We start from the raw sequence: 20,052 nt of genomic DNA, 5'->3' as shown, positions 1-20,052 counted from the left end.
AGAACCTTCCCCGAATCTAGGGAATTTTGGAAAATTAAAATCAACGCATCAACTATTTCACTAGCTGCTTCTTTCAAGATCCTAGGACCCAGGGATTTGTCAGCCTGCAGCTCCAACAATTTGCTCAATACCACTTCTCTGGTGATTGTAATTTTCCCCGAGTTTCTCCTTCCCTTCCATGTCCTGATTTACAGCTATTTCTGGGATGTTACTCATTTGATAAGGTGCTGAATCAAAGGTTATTGCAGAAAATAAAGGCTCATGGTGTAGGGGGTAACATTTTGGCATGGATAGAAGATTATTTCCTGTTAGGTAGCCAGAGAGTAGCCACAAATGGGTCTTTTTCTGGTTGGCAGGATGTAATGAGTGGTGTGCCACAGGGATCAGTGCTGGGGCGTCAACTTTTTAAAATGTATATGAATGACTTGGATGAAGGGGCAGATGATATGGTTGCTAAATTTGCTGATGACACAAAGGCAGGTAGGAAAGTAAGTTGTGAAGAGGATGTAAGGAGTGAAAACCAATGCAAAATACCTGTTCAATTTACCTACCATCTCCCTACTTTCCATTATTAATTCCCCAGACTCACTTTCTATAGGATCAATGCTCACTTTGTTAACTCTTTTCTTATTTAAATATCTACAGAAACTTACCATCTGTCTTTATATTTCCTGCTAGCTTTCTCCCATGCTCTAATTTTTCATTCTTTATTAATCTTTTTAGCAGTCATTTCCAATTAAGATTGAGAATTCACCTCAAAAGCAAAATGTGACAGAAGCAGAGGTTCCCCCCACCACACTTTTTTCTCACCATACCAAAGAGCCCTTCTCATCCGTATACCATATTTATTTACCAAAAACTTTCCGAGTAATCCCAAAAGTCTTTATGAAAAAAAAAATCAATTCCCTTTACTCCTGCCTTCAATTTTTTAAAGTTACTAAATCCACCTAGAATACAAACCCATCACCTTCCCACTGACATTACCAGCTACAGATTTGTTATTCTGTGCCGGCTGCTAGGAGGTAACACAGCTTTTAGAAGGCATTCAATCATGGCCTGAATTGACCCACTCAAATCAGTTTTCCTTCTTTCCTCCATCAGTGGCAGAAACAAACTTCCTCAGACAAATTGCGCTTACAAATGATAGTGTTCTGCTCTGATCTAATAATATTTGATACACATTTCAGGATTCCTAACTGTATTATGCTGGTCACAATATCCAAGTACAGCAAGTCTTGCATTCAAGTTTTTAATGCAAAGCCAAGAATGCATTAAGCCAGAAACATTAGCATTACATTTAATCAATGTGTGAGCAGTGAAGTTTGTTTATTTAGCAAGGTAATGGCCAACAACAATGCATTTTTATTCCAGTCTTGAAAAAGTCCAGCATAATCCAGAAATTGTGCCATGTTGGCATGCCATTGCAGCTTTTTTTTTTGTAATTTTGTTAACATTTATCAAGCACCACTTCAGGGATAGCTAAATAAAAAAAATCAGTCTAATTATGGGAGGTCATGTGAATAGATAGTTCTACCAACTTCCATCAATCTCCTGAAATCTATGAGCATTTTTGGGAACCAACTATATGGTTCATTTTCAAAACAATATTTATTTTTTAAAAACATTTTTACCTTTTTAACAAGTTAATTCATTTCAAAAGATACAAATTCCTTTAGGACATGACGAATGCAAGCCTTTTTTCATAAACATTCTGAAAGAACTTCTTATAGATAAAGTATAAGAATTTGATAGAAATTAGTTGTACAGAAGTCAACTAGAAATATGTTACACTTTATTTTACAATAGTAATTTCCACATTAAAAATTGCTACTGGGTGTCCTCAAACACTACCGAGGTTGCTTTACAATTAGTTCATCAAGTTAACGCTAAAGGACTACAAGATCAGTACAGACAGAACAATGTTAAAGCTTTGCATGGTGCTGAAACAGCTGCAAGCCCATGACATACAGATTCCTATCCCCATTCTAAAATGTTAATATTCTGAAAAAAACTGGCTCATGCTAGAAGTAACAGTATTTTTCACTCAAGTGAAAATCTGAGTCTAAAGAAGTTGTACAAAATAACTTACAATGCATTGCTCGGAATGTGTTCTGCTTTGGTCACAGACCAGAAAAGAAAAATCCACTACATCAGAAAACAAAGATTACTGATCCAAAGTGTAAATTGTGATGGCTCATGAGAAAGATTAGAGATCAGAAAATTACAGCAAGTAAATTTAGAACCACCAACAGGTGAACCATCTTTACTCAGAGGATTAGGACAGTTTGGCAGACAGGGGTGTACAGGTGGCATTGTTTATTATATAAATGGAATGTTGGAAACTTATCCCTCCAGTACCCTATGCGTGAAAATGCCTCTGTTACCCATGATTTTTCTAATGCATGAATCCAGACAGAGAGACTGTTGTTACCCCGTTTAACCAGAAGTATCAAACAATCAGATCATGACCTTATTCGACATCTACACATGTACTTTACAGCAGATTTATTCTCTCCTCTCTAGCTTGGAAACATGGAGTGCCTCTGCTGTCAGCTACTTTAGAGACAATAACAACACAGATCGCAGATCACATACAAGTATAAATTATGCCCAACTGAGATCAATCCAAACAAATTAATTTCTCCAAGGTCCCCATTTGGTCAATGTTGCAGATTCTCAATTATTTTCACGAGAACCTTGAGAAGGATTTATAACACTCAAGGAAACCAATGGTTGAGCCTAGTCTCAAAATAGCCTCGGGCCCAAAATTTCCCAATGATAGGAATAAAGAAAGCGCACTTCACTTCATTCTTCATGATTTCACAAAGCTGCCTCTGATTTATCAGCTTGTTGAGTGAAGAAAAACAAACATTCCATCATTTTCTGCAAAGAGAAATTTCAGGCCCCACACTTGTGGCTGTAAGAAATTCTGCTGCTTTTATAATATCCTCTGCAATTAACCCAAAAGCAAGCAAAGGCCACTGTTTAAGTCGGCGTCCACACAGTAAACTCATTTCAGGCATAAATTCCAGGTCAACTACAGATTGCGAATATAAATTACAGACAGTTCTTTACAGGTCACCTCAATTTACTTCTGTTCTTCAGATACAAAGCCAAAATCAATTACCAGTGAAGTGTACCAAAACATCTAAAAGCTCTCCAGAAATCTTTGAACAAATAAGTAGGTCTATAAAGAATCAAGTAAGCATGTATCTTGAACCTTCAGAAAGGTTGTTGCCTCAGTGGCAAGGTTTATGGAACCGAAGTATGATGTATAAAATCTAACTTCTGTTTCATTGGACTTTGTATGTTGATCCTGATATCTTATTTTCCACAAACTTCATAAACAGAAGATACACTCTAGGTATATATGAATCCTCAAGGCATGTCCAACACCATACAGTGTACAAGTGCTATCGTTAAAGGTAAGCCTTTTGGGTGAAAATGAAACAGATTTCCAAGTGATTCTTTTTCATTGTACAGGGAAGCCTGAAATGGTGGAAGTCAAAGTTTCCTTGGGGAACCAGAAAGGCAAGAAGCACCATGGGGCTGATCCCTAGCAGCAGACTTTCATCTTCATCACCTGGGAAGTAATCTGAAATCTATGGAAAATTGGGTGAATGTTAGAACAGGCAGGTATGTAGTCCATCAGAGAACTATTCAATCAGCAAAGGTAAAAATCACCTCCCCTAGTGTTAGAGGTCTGCATTGTCAGGAAAGACAAGAGAAACTTAGGGCACAGGGTTCAAACAAGTGAAAGGTAAATTTAGGATCGATTTCAGGAAGTGCTTCAAATGAAAGATGATCAATATATGGAATGGACTTTAGGGTCAGCAAAAACCTTGCAATTAATCAACAATTGGATTTTTGTAATTAGGGGATACTGTTTTCCTGAGTAGACACCTGTAGTTACCTTATGAATGCAATAGTTTTAACAACCTATCAAAGCAAAACCGTAAAGAATCAATCATAACTTGTATGTTACACAACAACAAAATCAACAATTCCCAGTCTGCAAATTTCATCAATAAATGACCTGCACTTCCATACACAATTCCTAGCCCACCAGAACTTTCTCCAGTTCACAACTTGGGTCTGGGTGGGAATCTCACCATTAATGACAGTTTTTATACATAATGGTACTGGGCATGTCTGGTAGACACATACATACTTCAGGTATATCCTCAGTTTATAAAGTTAGGTTTGTTTTCAGGTTGCACAGCTAAAACTCAATTTCTAAATGAACTTTTAAAATCAGCAATCATTTTGAGAGGTGTGATTATTCCATAGATACCATCTGGTGAGCTATCATTGGTATCTTTCACTTGTGCTTAAAAGCTTCCAATCAGATCCAAGATGCAGTATCTGTCAATTCACCTCATTTACATGATTCCCCAGTGCATCCTAGCCATCCTGTGCCTTCTGTTATACCCACATCAGAAACATTGCAGTAAATATCTTTAACTCATGGGTTGAACAATAGGACTAAAGGATACATCGTAATTTGTATCTAGTCTTCACTGATGTACCACACTGGATATCATAGTTAGTTCCACAGGTTTTCAAAATAGATTTCCACAAATCTGATGTTTTTGCTTTTCAGCATAACTAACGAGGCAGACTCACAAAGAAATAATTACTACTTTAATGCCAATTTGACTGCAATTTTTCCCTTCAAGCTGATCTGACAGTTAACCAAAGCTGACTTGACAGTTAACCACTATTGCTGAACCTAAATTTACTGCAACAGTATACTTAAAACGGAATTAACTCGTCATTACAACATACATTTACTGGACAATTCCAGATACAAAACAAGTGGCATTAAAGAATTTTGCAATCCTGGGTTGCTGAGCTTTAAAAATGAAAGCTAAAGAGTTTTAGAAGTGAAATGCACCAAGTACTTTTCTTTCCTATTGTCTGCTCTTCATAGAAACCATAGAAAATTTACAGCACAGAAGGAGGCCATTCAGCCCATCTTGTCCATGCTAGCCTGAGGACACCCAGGTGCCCTTTCTAATCCCACCTTCCTGCACCCGGCCCATAGTCCTGTAGCTTACAGCACTTAAGGTGCAGGTCCAGGTACTTTTTTAAAAGAGTTTAGAGTTTCTGCCTCTACCACCAACTTGGGCAGCGAATTCCAGGCACCCACTACCCTCTGTATAAAAAAGTTCTTCCTCATGTCCCCCTGACACCTTGTGCCACTTATCTTGAATCTATGTCCCCTGGTTCTAGAATTCTCCACCAAGGGAAACAATTTTATCCTATTCCCCTCATAATTTTGTACACCTCAATCAAGTCACCTCTCACGTTTCTTTGTTCTAAGGAAAATAACCCCAACCTATCCAATCTCTCTTTGTAGCTACACTTTTCTAACCCGGCAACATTCTTGTAAACCAAGGAAATCAGTGCTGATTCTAGAGCAAAGTAGCCAGTCAATAGTTTTGTAAAGATTATATCTTATCAGCATGCTTTTATAGACTGACTAACACGGTATAAAACAAAGCCCATCAAATTTTGCAATGATTTTGGTTTCCAAACTATACACCACAGTTTGAATCTTCTTTATTAAAAGAAAGATTTTTAAAAACTAAGTATGTCACAATTTTGTGAGATAGTCCAAGGTACAAAGTTTCATAAATCCAGGTAGTCCTGCTTCATATAGCATTCAGTTCAGTATCTCAATAATGCTTGATCTTGCATATTGTTAGGAAATAAAATAAGATTTTCCACCAAATGAATACCTGCAACCTCCACACTGATAGAGGAGAATCCAAATTAGGAAGGATGGAGCTGGAAGAAAAGAACTTCAATTCTCAACATGTATCGAGTTAGCTCCAAACACAGCATAAAAGAGATGAGGAGATGGACTACATGGTCAGCAAGTTTTAATTTTTGAGCTTTAAATTAACCATCAGTTTGATTCAGCAATAGGATTCTCAGAGTCAGAAGGCTGTTGATTCAAATTCCACTCTCATGAACACATAATCTAGGCTGATACTCTGCTGTGCTAAGAGAGCCTTTTTCATGAGACATCACACCAAGGTCTCTGCTTGTTCAGCTAAGTGGATGAAATCCCATGGTATTATTTTGAGATGATCAGTGAGTTATTTCTAATGTCCTGGCCTACATTTATCCCTTGAGAGACTGCAACACTGGTATTCAGAGGGATCTAGGTGTCCTTAGAGTGAATGGTATTTTAGCCTTTATTGCAAAGGGATTGGAGCATACAAGTGGATAAGTTTATTACAATAACACAGCCTTGGTGAGACCACCTCAGAGGTACAGTGTACAATTTGTTCTCCTTACCCAAGGAGAGATATGCTTGTCTTGGAGAGGGTGCAGGTGCCATGAAGCTTCACTAGATGGATTCCTAGGATGACAGGATTGCCCTATGAGGAGAGATTGAGTAGACTAGGCCCATATTCTCTAGAATTTAGAAGAATGAGGAACTTGACAGGGTAGATTCTGGGAATATGTTTCCCCTAGCAGAAGAGTCAAGATCCAGGGGTCACAATTTCATAATAAGGGATTGGCCATGTAGGACTGAAATGAGGAGAAACTTCTTCACTCAAAGGATTGTGAATCTGGAACTCTGTACCCCAGAGGGCTGTGGATGCTCAATTGTTGCGTATATTAAAGTTAGTAGCCAAAAAATCTATTGCTCTCTAAGGGAACGAAGGGAGATAATAAATATATGACGCAAGCTTGAAGACTGAATGGCCTACTCCAGCTCCCATTTCTTGTCTTCTTACATTCTTAAGCATGAAATTATATTATTCAGCAAAACAGCCTTAAATATTACCCAATCAAATTATTTGCCTAAAATTATTGTTCCTGTTTTATGTGACCCCTCAATCAACATCACTAAAAATAGATAACTCCTCATTTGTCCTACTGTTGTCTGTGAATAGTAGCTTGGGTAAGCTTTCTATTGAGTTTCTCCACATCATCGACTATATTACAACAGTACCGGCTATGAGACACACTAAGTCCCGAGATCATGAGTGTCATACGAAAGGCTTGTAATAAAAGATCCTCCAGCTGCACATTAATATTCTGTCTAAATCTAATAAAGAAATAACAGGTGTAAAGTTATACAAAAATCTTCCTTTATTTGGAACTCTTTTCTGGACAGGCCACCTGACCTATACACAAATTTACTAAAGCAGGGTTTCTAGAGAAATGTTAACTTATGGAGGTTGCTCTGGGCTGCAATTATTGGGTGACTTTAGTCTCTAGCTACTCTGTTGCTTTGCCATTTATATACCAAAAATAGAGAATACTTCATTATTTGAAGACATTTACTGCACGCCTTGGGCTGTTACCCAAGGAAGCAATACTTTAAAGAAGCCACTTTAATTCAACGTTTAAGTTATCAAACACTGATGCTACAATGTTAGCAATTGTGAGAGGGGAAAGTATAGGCTGAGTATTATACCAATTACATCCAACCAAATGACTGGAAGTCAGCAGGAAAGGTGAATTGAAATTGTATAATACACTTTAAAAAAAATCTCAACTTCAAATAATCAAGTCCAAGTTAGATTAGATGATTATTTTATACAGATTCCTAGCATATTACAAAGAACAATAGGAAGATGGCTGGGCAACTTAATGGAGTCCATCTTTCTTAATGGATTTTAATTCTAGATAAGAAAGTGTAGCTTGGCTCTTTTTTAAGTATCACTAAACTCATGGAAATAGTGTTGAACACCATACTTTCATTTGGGACGAAGGTTAAACGCAGGCCAGGCCGATTAGATAAAGATCTAACCCATCTAATATTGGTACTGAATGCTCTAAGCTAATTAAGTTAGGCACAAATCCACAGTACCAAACTGCTCAGAGTTCTGTAATAAGTATTATTTACAATCACAACGATGTTTGGTGTGAATAAAGGAGTATCAGCATGGTTTATTAACCACAGAGGTCAAATTAAGGCACATTGCTAAGGGGCTGTTGAAGGAGTTTCAGCTTACAACCTGATAATATGAGGTGCAAAATCTTGGTGTTGCTATAGATGAAAAAAGTTCAACTCTGGTGACAAGCAACAAAAGCTCACCAACATCAAAGAAAAGTTAAAAACATGTGTTTTACCTGTCAATTCATTGAACTTTCAGTTAACAGTTTTGGATACTTGTAAACATCTACATGCACATTGTACAATACTGAATTATTTGAGGGAATATTCCTATTTTTCTGAAAATGCTTTTAAATTATTTAGAATGAATCACTTCTCAGCAAAGTACAAATATAAGCCAATTGGATTATTGGGTGAAAGTTTACTTATAAAATAATTAATACATAAACAGCCAAACTTGCACAACATTTAAGATTCAAATAATACAGGAAGTTTTAATAGAAAAAAGTACACTGCCTAAGAATTTGGGATACTGTTCACTCAGCATGCACTCTCTGACACAGCTTCAGATTAATATTTGAAAATCAGAACCTTTCCAACCACAAGCACCACTCAATATCCTGTTTATAGAATAGGCTTAGCACCACCCCAAAAAGCTGTTAAACTGCAGATTTTTTTAACCAGCAAAACATGACAAGCACATAGAGGGATGTATCATTAATCAGGATGTATCATCTCATAAACAAATTCTGGACCTATTCCTGTTTAGATCCACAGCAATGCCACATCATCATGATCGGTCTAATGAAAACAAGCGAGCACAGGGTATGTTCATGAATGTTCAAGTAATCTTGCAAGCTAACTTTCGTTCATTTGAAAACAATGAACACACCATAAAGTAAATATTTATTTTTACTAATGTACTGACAACTCTATGTCAAACCAAAATGTTTCCTTTAACTAAAAGATAATCAAAGGACCAGAATCAATTATAGAATGAACCACTGATGAGTTTTTTCTTTAAAGCGCAAAAAACAACGGAATAAATTAAGTGGGTTTCAAAACATTAACTGTTCTTCTCTCCACAGATGCTGCCAGACCTGCTGAGTTTTTCCAGCATTTATTTTTATTTCAGACCTCCAGCATCTGCAGCATTTTGCTTTTATTTTAGGATAAATCAAGTGTATTACTTCCTGTCTGACAAAGACCAGAAAGGTCAACGAACCATACTGTTTTGATTTGAGAAATTGACATCATAATTTGAATCTGACATTAAAAACTATACTAACAACTTTTGGAAATCGCAGGATAAATTATGCAGGTAACTGTTATGCCCAAACTGCCACAGAATGGCAAGGTTTTAATTCCAAAAAATATTTCGAAAATCGCAAACATGGAATGCAAAAAGGAGCGTGGAATCAAAACTGCACCTTGTCGTTTGCATCCAGATACTCAGATATCCGGAGCCTATGTTCTTGCCTCAGTTTCGAAAGAAGTCATGTTAGACTCGAAGCGTTAACTGTTTCTCTCTCCACAGATGCTGCCAGACCTGCTGAGTATTTTTTACGCTTTCTGTTTTTTATTCCTTGCCTTAGCTGGTTGGCAGGGCTCCAGTCCAAATGCTCCATCAGGCTCAGAGTGTAAGTACAGGGCCTGGAGCGCTGAGGCTCGCTCGTCCTCCCTTCCTTCCCTCCCACTCACTCACCATGGCTTCCAAGTCCGCCCAAGTCGTCTTCTGCGAGTCGCAAACCAGGAAAGTTTGAGTCTCCCCGCCGCAGCTCACGTTCAGCTTGATTTGCTCCTCCATCCCTCCCCCCACCCACCCGATGGTTCAGAGGGTGGTGGCAGTAGCGGAGGGCCGGTTATCGCGTTTCCCCCTCAGCGAAGATCCCGGATTCCCTGCCACAGCCGCCGCAGCTTCTGTTTACATCAGAGCCCTGACACTACCCAGCATCCCTCCCGGCCCAAGGTAAACACGGTCTCCCATTGGCCGCCGCCAGGTCACCTGACAAGACGTGACGTCGAAACCCGCACGGTTTATTTGTTTATCTAGAATTTAATTCGCCTTTCGTCAAGAAAATGAAGTGCAGGAACCGTGACTATCATATGCGGAACGGCAAAAAAAAATCCGCAGCCGTCATTTCACGGCTATGAATTGAAAGCTGAAGCGCTGTCTGACGTCATCGGTTGTAACGTACAATGGGCACGCTCGGTCCGTGTACGTCATTGCGTCGTGCGTCATGTCATGTGATGTGCAGGCGGCGCGGGAAAACCGAAATATGGCGGAGGTTGTAAATAAGGTTTAGAACTGCGGGCGGACTAATTGTGAATCGCCGTTGTACACGGATCCGACTTCTTATTACTCCAGGTGTTTTATATATATATATATTTATTTATATGAATGTGTGCGAGTTGCTGCGCTTCCAGTGAAGAGCCTTGAGATTTGTGTTTTGTATGAGGGTTGACTCGAAAGCCCGAGTGCTACCAGTTGTGTAACAGCTGAACCTGTACAGTATGTCACCATTGACTTGTGATTGCAATAGGATTAAAAGACAGTGAGGAAGAGGAAGTTTCCTGTTACTGATTTTGAAGCCAAAAAGTTTGAACAAGTGAGATGATGGCAGGACCGTAGGCCATTCGGCCCATCAGTGTCTGTGCCGGCCTAAAAAGAAAAATTAAAAATTAGCTGCCCGTTTTAATCCTACCTTCCAGCACCCGGTCTATAGCCTTGCAGGTTACAACACTTTTAGGTGTAGATCTAGGTACATTTCAAATGGGTTGAGGGTTTCTGCCTCCACCACCCACCTGAATTCCAAACACCCACCTGGGTGAAGAAGTTTTTCCTCATGTCTCCTCTAGTGCTACCAGTCACTTGAAATCTGTGCTCCCTGGTAATTGACTTCTGCCAGGCATCCATGTCTATCTAGGCCCCTCAATCTTGTACACTCAATCAGGTGACCTCGCGACTTCATCTTTTCCAAGGAAACAACTGCAATCTATCCAATCGTTCCTCACACCTGCAATTTTCAAGGCCTGACAACATTCTTGTAAACCTCCTGGGTATTCTCTCCAGAGCAATTACGTCCTTCCTGTAATTGGTGACCAGAACTGTACACAAAGTTCTGCCACCTTCAGGGACTGGTGGACATGCACACCAAGGTGTCTCACTTCCTCTACCTCTCTCCAATATCCTCCCATTTATTGTGTATTCCCTAGTTTTGTTTGCCTTCCCCAAATGCATTACTTCACACTTCTCAAAATTGAATTCCATCTGCCACTTTTCTGCTCTCAATCCAAACCATTGATATCATTCTGGAGACAACAGCTACCCTTTTACCATCAACTACACAGCCAATTTTTGTGTCATCTGCAAGCTTCCCAATCATGCCAATCACATTTAAGTCCAAATTGTTAATATATACAACAAATAGCAAGGGACCCACACTGAGCCCTGTGGAACACCACTGGAAACCATTTTCCATTCGCAAATACATCCATCACTCATTACCCTTTGTTTCCTTTTGCTGAGTCAATTTTGAATCCAACTCGCCATATTCCCCTGTATCCCATGGGCTTTACCTTTTTAACCAATCTGCCGTGTGGGACTTTGTCAAATGCCTTACTAAAATCCATGCAGACAGCATCCACTGCACTACCCTCCTCGATCCTCCTTGTTACTCGCTCGAAAAATTTGATTAAATTAGATGCGACCTTCGTCTAATTAAACCATGCTGACTATCCCTGATTAATCTGTTCCTTTCCAAGTGACGTTTTATCCCATCTCTCAGAATTGTTTCGAATAATTTTCCCACCACAGAAGTTAGACTGATCATCCAAGAGTTTTTTGGCCTAGCCCTCGCACCCTTTTTAAATAATGATGCAATGTTCACAGACCTCCAATCCTCTGGTACCTTGCCTGTATCTAATGAAGATTGGAAAATGATCTGCTATTTCCTCCCTGGCTTCCTTCAACAGCTGAGATACAATCCATCCTTTATAGGGCGATTCCGGGAAGTGTGTCAGTATTTATAGGGCGATTCCGGAGAGTGTGCCAGTACTTATAGTTCGATTCCTGGGAGTGTGTCAGTATTTATAGGGTGATTCCGGGGAGTGTGTCAGTATTTATGGGGCAATTCCGCGGAGTGTGTCAGTATTTATGGGGTGATTCCGGGGAGTGAGTCAGTATCTATAGGCCGATTCCGGGGAGTGTGTCAGTATTTATTGGGCGATTCCGGGGAGTGTGTCAGTAATTATAGGGCGATCCCGGGGAGTGTGTCAGTATTTATAGGGCGATTCCGGGGAGTGTGTCAGTATTTATAGGACGATTCCAGGGGGTGTGTCAGTATTTATAGGACGATTCCGGGGAGTGTGTCAGTATTTATAGGGCGATTCCGGGCAGTGTGTCAGTATTTATAGGGCGATTCCGGGCAGTGTGTCAGTATTTATAGGGCGATTCCGGGCAGTGTGTCAGTATTTATAGGGCGATTCCGGGCAGTGTGTCAGTATTTATAGGGTGATTCCGGGCAGTGTGTCAGTATTTATAGGGTGATTCCGGGCAGTGTGTCAGTATTTATAGGGCGATACCGAGCAGTGTGTCAGTATTTATAGGGCGATTCCGGGCAGTGTGTCAGTATTTATAGGGCGATTCCGGGCAGTGTGTCAGTATTTATAGGGCGATTCCGGGCAGTGTGTCAGTATTTATAGGGCGATTCCAGGCAGTGTGTCAGTATTTATAGGGCGATTCCAGGCAGTGTGTCAGTATTTATAGGGCGTTTCTGGGGAGTGTGACAGTATTTATAGGGCGTATCCGGGGAGTGTGTCATTATTTATAGGGCGATTCCGGGCAGCGTGTCAGTATTTATAGGGCGATTCCGGGCAGTGTTTCACTATTTACAGGGCGATTCCGGGGAGTCTGTCAGTATTTATAGTGCGATTCCGGGGAGTGTGTCAGTGACTTATCCATTTTCAAGGATGTCAGTCCCTCCAGCACATCCTCTCTCACAATGCTTATTGTCTCTAATATTTCATACTCCTCCTCTTTGACTAGAATATCTAAAATATTGTGGGTGCTGGAAATCAGAGACAAAAACAGAATACTGGAAATACTCAGTAGTTCAGGCAGCATCTGTGGAGAGAGAAACAGTTTAAGTTTTAGGTCAGTAATCTTTTATCAGAACTGGAAAACATTTCTTTAATGTAATGGATTTTGAACAAATATAGAGGCAACACCAACAGCATATGTTCAAGTACCATTGTGGCTGAGATAGACTAGGTCCTGCCTTCTTGCTGTGCCCCTGAGAGTGGTAGGCAATGGTAAACCACCACTGGCAAAAAAACTGCCAAGAAAAATGGCTCAGGATGAAGCATAACAGACAACAAAATGAATAGAGGCAGGGAAGGAAGGAAAGGAACGTGTAAGACCATGCAGAAGTGACTAAATAAGAAAAGGAATGATTGTGCAGGACAAAGGATAGTGGCAATCGAGCAAGAACAGAAACAAAAAATGGATCCAGAGGTGCTGAAAATGACAGCAGAATCATTACCAGCAACTGCTGCCCTAAAACATGGGAGCAGTGGTTATGACCAGAAATCATTGAACCCAATGTTGATGCTGGAAGGCTGTTGAGTGCCAAATCCAAAGATGACATGCTCTACTCCAAGCTTAAACAAGGGTTGTGTTTTTTTTTTAAGGGCCTGAATCGAAGTGGATTGAGTTTAAAACTAATTTCTCATTTTGCTAAGGTAAGTTGTCAGTTTTGTATACGTTCTCCAAAGAAAGGTCAAAGAAAAACCTGTACTTTCTGAGGAATTTGAGATGTGTTTAATGACCAGGAAGTAAGTGTTGAACTGTCTCAGTTCCTTACAACATATAGATTTTTTATGTGCATAATGATCTAGTTAAGAACTTTGGAAAACCATTCCCATTGGGTGCAGTTAGACTGAGCAGTTAATAACCAGGGCGAATAGAGATGTTTTTAAATTTGCAAATCACAATCTGTCCCCCTTCCTGGCCATCATCTTTTGAACCATACTGTTCACAACCTAAGCATTCTATTTGACCCTTCAGTGTGCTTCCAACCACCTATATTGTTTCATCACCAACATCATATATGTCCATAATACCAGCTATCTCAGCCACCTGTCTCTGAACTTACCTGTGCTTTTGATATCTCCAGATTTGATTATTCTGATGCCCCTCCTTTCTTCCAGCCAGTTAAGCTCATTCAAAACTATTGTGTACATCTAGCACACACCAAGTCCTGTTCATCCATTGCCCCCGTACTCTCAGGCCTACATTGGCTCCCAGTCTCTAAATGCCTTTTTTTAAAAAGCTTCTCACCTTTGTGTTCAAATTCCTCCAAGGGCTCAACTCTCTCTATTTCTAACCTTCTTATAAACCCCTGAGAAGTCTGTGTTTCTAAAACTCTATCCTTACCCATTCACCATTTCTTTCACCTCACCATTGGCAGCTTGACCTTCAGCTCTCTGGGTCCTAAGGTCTGAAATTTCCCCCTAAACTTCTGTATCTCTACCTCTTTCTCCTCATTTAAGACCCTCTAGAAAACCTAACTTTTTGACCAGACTTTTGATCATCTGTCCTACTGTCTCCCATGAAGCACATTGCAATCTATCTTTCTATTAAAGGTGGTGTACAAAAGCAAGTTGTTTTCTCAATATGAAGTATAAATAGTCGCTTGGTAGTACAGAACTTGAGGATTGCTGAAAAGAGGAATGCTGTTGAAGCTTTTTGTCTTGCACTCATCAGGACAGACCCAAGAATTCCAAATCTCAGAGGGAAAAACAATTTATACTGCATGAGAAGAGGGTGCTGATTGGTTGGCAAGTGTACTGTGGTAGAATCATGGAGAGTGCACCAGGGAACATTTAACTGCCAACCTTTTGTTTAAATTTAAACCAGACATGTTGCCACAGTAAATGAACCAGGGAATTGCTTTCCCCAAAGCTTTTGTTTTGCTTGAAAAAGATGCAATGCATGGACATGTTTTTTTTGGTTGCAAAGGACAGGGAATATGTAGAATATCTTGACAGGTTTTTCAAAATGCGGTTTCCAATGGATAACACTTCTGCAGTCATGTCAACATTTTTGGGAATTCTTTTGTTTTATCATAGCATTTTTAATTTATAAAATGGATGTTGAGTGGGTCACAACATTCCATTTCAAAGTTCATTGAAAATTTCAATCTCCAACTCTGCAGTCAGGAGGAGATGGAGCAACTGGAGGTACTAGGAGCATCCAGAAGTTATGGAGAGTGGCACATCGGGATAACATGGAGAAATTGGGCCAAGAGATATAGAAATTTCTAGATACTGAGATAAAGAACAAAACCCAGACAACACAAAAGATTGGGACACAGTTATAGCGAGAGAGATGCAATGATTCGGGAGATTTATACAACAAAAAAAAGGCAAGGCTTCTGAGACCAAGCATATATTTGTGGTAGAAAGGTATAAGAAGCTATAAAAGCTAAGATATAAACATCAGGTGGACTTGAGCGAGGCCTTGTGAGATCTACTTAGGAAAGCTGTTTGCCCTGTGCTGTGTTGCATTGGTATACTGGCACAACCTGCTGGAGTAGAATTTCCTATGTATTCGTGACCAGAGACACGTGAGTTCGGGGTGTAAAGAAAAATAACAAGTATAAAGGATTTGAGGAAACTCTGCCACAAGTGTTTTGTGCAATTATTGCACTCCACTCTGCCTGAGCTTCCTTGTTGTTTTTCATCCATCTGTCAGTTTTTATGCCAAATGCATTTCTGCCCCAAGGGGAGGGTGCTGGGCTGGGTGGCAGGGGTGGTGTGGTTGGGTGGGATGCATATGAGGGCCAGTGCAGTTGCGGGGTGGGGGGTGGGGGGGGGGTGGAATATCTACAATTGCACAAGCATCAGCATGCATTATTAAAAATTGATAGCTTCCAGAATTGCAAGTTCCTATATTTGCTGTACCTAATCTGCATGATTGATAGTTAGATAGCTTGAAACTTTAATTTTCCTAATTGTAGAAGGATTATGTGTTGTAAGTTTGGTGCTTTCCTTGGGCCCTGATTACTTATGCTGGGTTCCTTTTGTTCATGCCCTATTTTACAGTCTTGCATGCAAATGGGATTGGCAGGAAGTCTGCGGTGTAAATTAGACATTGTTGCGACCCCTGTGGGGAACCCTATACCAAATAACCAAATTTGCTGAATGACCCCCAAATGAGGAAATTATCAATAGGACTCCACTTTTTGTAGCTTTTACTTTAACATGCATCAGAACCAACGCAAATTATGCATGAATTAACAGGCAAATGATATTTCAAATAAAAAGGTAATATTCACTTTGCATAGTAGGTACAATAAAGATACGTCATATGCAACCTTGAGCATTCGTATCATTCTCTGCACAAATTTGGTACTGCATAGCTACATAGCTCCACAATGTGATGTTCTTTATTCATGCATGGTAGGTCAAGAGTATTATCTGACAACAGCTTTCACCTTCAAGTTTCATGGGTACAATTATCATCAGCAAGGCCACTTCTGGGAAAACACCCAGCAGTGTCTCTGAGCTATTCACACAACTTTCCAGGTTTTAAACCTTTATAGCTAGCTCGTGCAGTACTCCAAGGGCAGGATTGGATATCAGTTTTCAATTTCTTTACAACTTCAGAGATATATAATTACCCTCCTTTTGAGTTGCATAATTAATATCCTTTCATGGTGGTCTCTGAGGAAATCAAGCAGCAAAAATGGTAAGAAGTCATTGAAACGTATACAATTCTGACAGGGCTGAACAGACTGGATGCAGGGGTGATGTTTCCACTAGCTGGGGAGCCTAGAACTAGGGATCACAGTCTCAGGATACGGGGTAGGCCATTTAGGACTGAGATGAGGAGAAACTTCTTCACTCAGAGGCTGGTGAACCTGTGAAATTCTCTACCACAGAAGGCTGCAGAGGACAAGTCACTGAATATATTTAAGAAGGAAATAGATTCCTAGACTCCGAAGGTGTCAAGGGGTATGGGGAGAGTGCAAGAGTATGGCGTTGAGATAGAGGATCATCCATGATCATATTGAATGGTGGAGCAGGCTTGAAAGGCTGAATTACCTACTTCTGCTCCTATTTTCTATGGTTCATATAATTTCCAGGTTGTGATAATGCTCAATTAAATTACAGTTCATATATAATCATATTTTATCTCGGCGGGGAAAAAGACCCAGAAGGTCCATTGGTTCTTTCTCTAACAAGGTACAAATTTATTTGCAGAGGTCATCAAACCAAAGTAGACAGAAATGTCTTTGTGTAAGTCAGAGATTGAACGTGTGCACAAGGTTCTGTCATTAATGTTGAAGAATTTAGAATGTCCAATATGGTAAGTCACAATTTTGTTTGTTTCTGAAGTACAAGAATATGTGATCTGAGGTTCTGTTCATTCTGAATGTAATTTCCAGAAATTTGTATCTAATTGGCTGTTTTGGATAGCATATTAGTATACCAACAGTTGGTTACATCCTGTACACTGCACTTCCTCTTTTTCTTAAATCTCGTTTTTAAAGAATTATGGACGGGCGCGGTGATGTTCTCCTTAACCATGTTGGATTCTGGTGCTGCTTAATCTCCAAATAAGCTCATTATTAAAGTAATGAGGTATTTCTACACTGGTTTGTAAATACATAAATATTTTCAGTTGTGGATTTCAAAAAGAAATTGGATAAACACCTAAAAGAGAGAGAATTTCCAGGGTTGGCATTTTCCAGCTCCATCATGACGGGGGAGATTCGGCAGCCCAGCCAAAAGTCCATTGATAAAAGCAAAATACTGCGGATGCTGGGAATCTGAAACAAAAATAGCGGGAAAAACTCAGCAGGCCTGACAGCATCTGCAGAGAGGAATGCAGTTAACGTTTCGAGTCCATATGACTCTTCATCAGAACTAAGAAATATAGATTTCATACAGCTCGAAACGTTAATTGTATTCCTCTCCGCAGATGCTGTCAGACCTGCTGAGTTTTTCCAGCTGTTTTTGTTTTAAAAGTCCATTGACTTTGGGCGGGACCAGACAATCCCAACATTGGGTGGGGCCGGAAAATCCTGCCCCATGGCTACAGTGAAAAGCTGGGGGAGTGGAAGCAGGTGGGTCACTCTTACAGGGAGCGACCCCGGACTTGGGAATCAAATATCTTCCTTCTGTGCTGTAGCCATTCAGTGATAATTGTTGTTGGCTTTTGCTGTGTTATGTGTAGCTTCCATGAATTTAATCATTTCATTTATGTATTAGCTTAGAATTGATGAAAGAACCAATTTCAACAAAATGTGATCATCAATTCTGTCAGTAAGTAAAATATCTGCTTTTCTGAAGATACTTAGTGTTGCTACTTGTGGTTTTAAAAAAAAAAATTGAGAGATTACTGGTCCTCTGGCATTACTGCTTGCTAAATCTGCTCATGCAGATGTGGTGGGGGGTAAAGAAATTCTGAGACCTTAACTGCCAAGTGAGTCAGCCATGACTCGGTTGGTAGCACTCTCTCCTCTGAGTCACAAGGTTCCGAGCTCAAGTCTCGCTCCAGGACTTAGAAGGTTGACGCTCCACTGCAGTACTGAGGCATTGCTGCAATTTAAATAAGATGCACATGAAAGATTCCATGGCACTATTTTAAAGAAGAGCAGGGGAATTATGCCTGATGTCCTGGCCAATAATTATTCCTTAATCAACATCACAGAAACAAATAATCTGGTCATTATCACACTGTGCTAGAAGGACCTTGCTGTGTTCAAATTGGCTGCCACGTTTCCCACATTACAGCAATGACTGCACTTCAAAAGAACTTAATTCGCTGTCAAGTGCATTGAGACATCCTGTGGTCGTGAAACGCATTACGTAAATGCAGGTCTTTTAATGTGTTTAGCGTTAGATAAACAATTAACAGTGATATATACAAATTGTATTTACAGTAGAAGCTATTCCCTTTAGCTGATCAGCCATTGTTTTCCCAAATTCTCTCATGACTTATGGCTCTTCTTAATTACCATTTTTATAACTATATATGTTCACACGGTTGTTCTCATTTCCTCACTACAGTAATGTGACCTAATTTTTGACTGTTCCAAACTAATCCTCCTTGATTTGGACACTTCACTTAAAACAAAATACTGAGACTCATTTTGTTCTAAGTGAAGTGTCCAAATCAAGGAGGCTGAGACTCTAGTTCAGCCATTGAAAATATTTATTGGCAGCTCTTTTTTGAATTGAGTGCCATTTATTTAAATCTAATCTCACAGCATTATTAAAATCTGAATTTTAAGGCTTTGTTCCTGTGTACATCTGTGCCAAACCCTTGAGTTTTGAAGAGTTACTAACACATACTTCACCTCCATGTTAAAATGTAAGTCTGCACCATGACATATGTTGATAAACTGAAATAGCTGCTTAAAGAATAAAGCTAGGTTAGCCTTAAAGTTTAATTACAAAAAGCATTCAATTGTTGGAATTTTACAGAAATCTTCCATCTCCTATGCCACACTAAAAAAAAACATTGTTTTACATTTTACCAAAGTGCTTGCCTAGAGCCTAAAATTTACAAACAGTTAAAAGTTTTAAGATTCAGGAGTCTCAAAAAAACACAGTACAGGCAGTTCAGCTAAATATATAGGAAAAGTGTAGACCCATGACAGTTGAGAATGGCTTACTGATCCCACAGGGCAAACGGGCAGATGGCATAGAGCCTGAACTTGTGGTGGCAGCATTCTGCTCTCTAGCCAAAGTATTAGGATATTTTTTCTCCTTCTCCCACCCCCCCACAGTCTTCCTCCATCTTCCCTGGTCCAACTTCCATCTGAAAAAGACAGGGCTGCCCTCTGTTTCCGAGGTCCCAATAATTTACTTTATTTCCAGGGGCTCGTAGTTTGCCCTTTGTCAACCACTTATTCCAATTATCTAACCAATGAATAAAGGAGAGGTTAGGGCAGTCGCCCCTCTCCACCACCCCTTCCCCTTGTCCCATCAGTTCAGCTCGAGATCACCTTTTAATTTACCTCGTGCTGAGTCATTTGTTAGCCCTTACCTGATACTTGTATAGATAAGAGTGTATGAGGTATTGTCCTGTTAACTTAGGAATGTCAACATGGAAGCCTGAATTGGGAGACCTTGACATTTCTAGGAACTATTTGTGTTTTTCCAGAGAGAGAAGA

At 39.8% G+C, this 20,052-nt stretch overlaps 2 protein-coding genes across 7 annotated transcripts in view; one reads left to right on the top strand and one right to left on the bottom strand.

Moving 5' to 3' along the window:
- Positions 1–9,787, bottom strand: part of nbr1a (NBR1 autophagy cargo receptor a) — a 68,969-nt gene extending 59,182 nt beyond the window's left edge. For all 4 annotated transcript variants that reach the window (XM_041173301.1, XM_041173302.1, XM_041173304.1 and 1 more), the window contains exon 1: positions 9,570–9,787. In XM_041173301.1, coding sequence (XP_041029235.1) covers positions 9,570–9,671 — 102 coding nt within the window. In that variant the 5' untranslated portion in view covers positions 9,672–9,787. The remainder of the gene's footprint in view (positions 1–9,569) is intronic.
- Positions 9,788–10,128: 341 nt separating this feature from the next.
- The window catches only part of LOC121294020 (breast cancer type 1 susceptibility protein homolog), a 63,051-nt gene continuing 53,127 nt past the window's right edge, over positions 10,129–20,052 (top strand). For 2 of the 3 annotated variants that reach the window (XM_041217506.1, XM_041217504.1), the window contains exons 1-3: positions 10,129–10,232; positions 17,132–17,237; positions 18,143–18,196. In XM_041217506.1, coding sequence (XP_041073440.1) covers positions 17,158–17,237; positions 18,143–18,196 — 134 coding nt within the window. In that variant the 5' untranslated portion in view covers positions 10,129–10,232; positions 17,132–17,157. Of the gene's footprint in view, positions 10,233–13,555; positions 13,607–17,131; positions 17,238–18,142; positions 18,197–20,052 lie in introns of all 3 variants that reach the window. The other variant, XM_041217505.1, reaches the window with a different exon arrangement.

Source organism: Carcharodon carcharias, chromosome 23, assembly GCF_017639515.1.
Source record: "Carcharodon carcharias isolate sCarCar2 chromosome 23, sCarCar2.pri, whole genome shotgun sequence".
Taxonomy (NCBI): Eukaryota; Metazoa; Chordata; class Chondrichthyes; order Lamniformes; family Lamnidae; genus Carcharodon; species Carcharodon carcharias.
The sequence above is the reverse complement of the archived record's forward strand: the minus strand, read 5'-3'. Positions and strand labels throughout refer to the sequence as shown.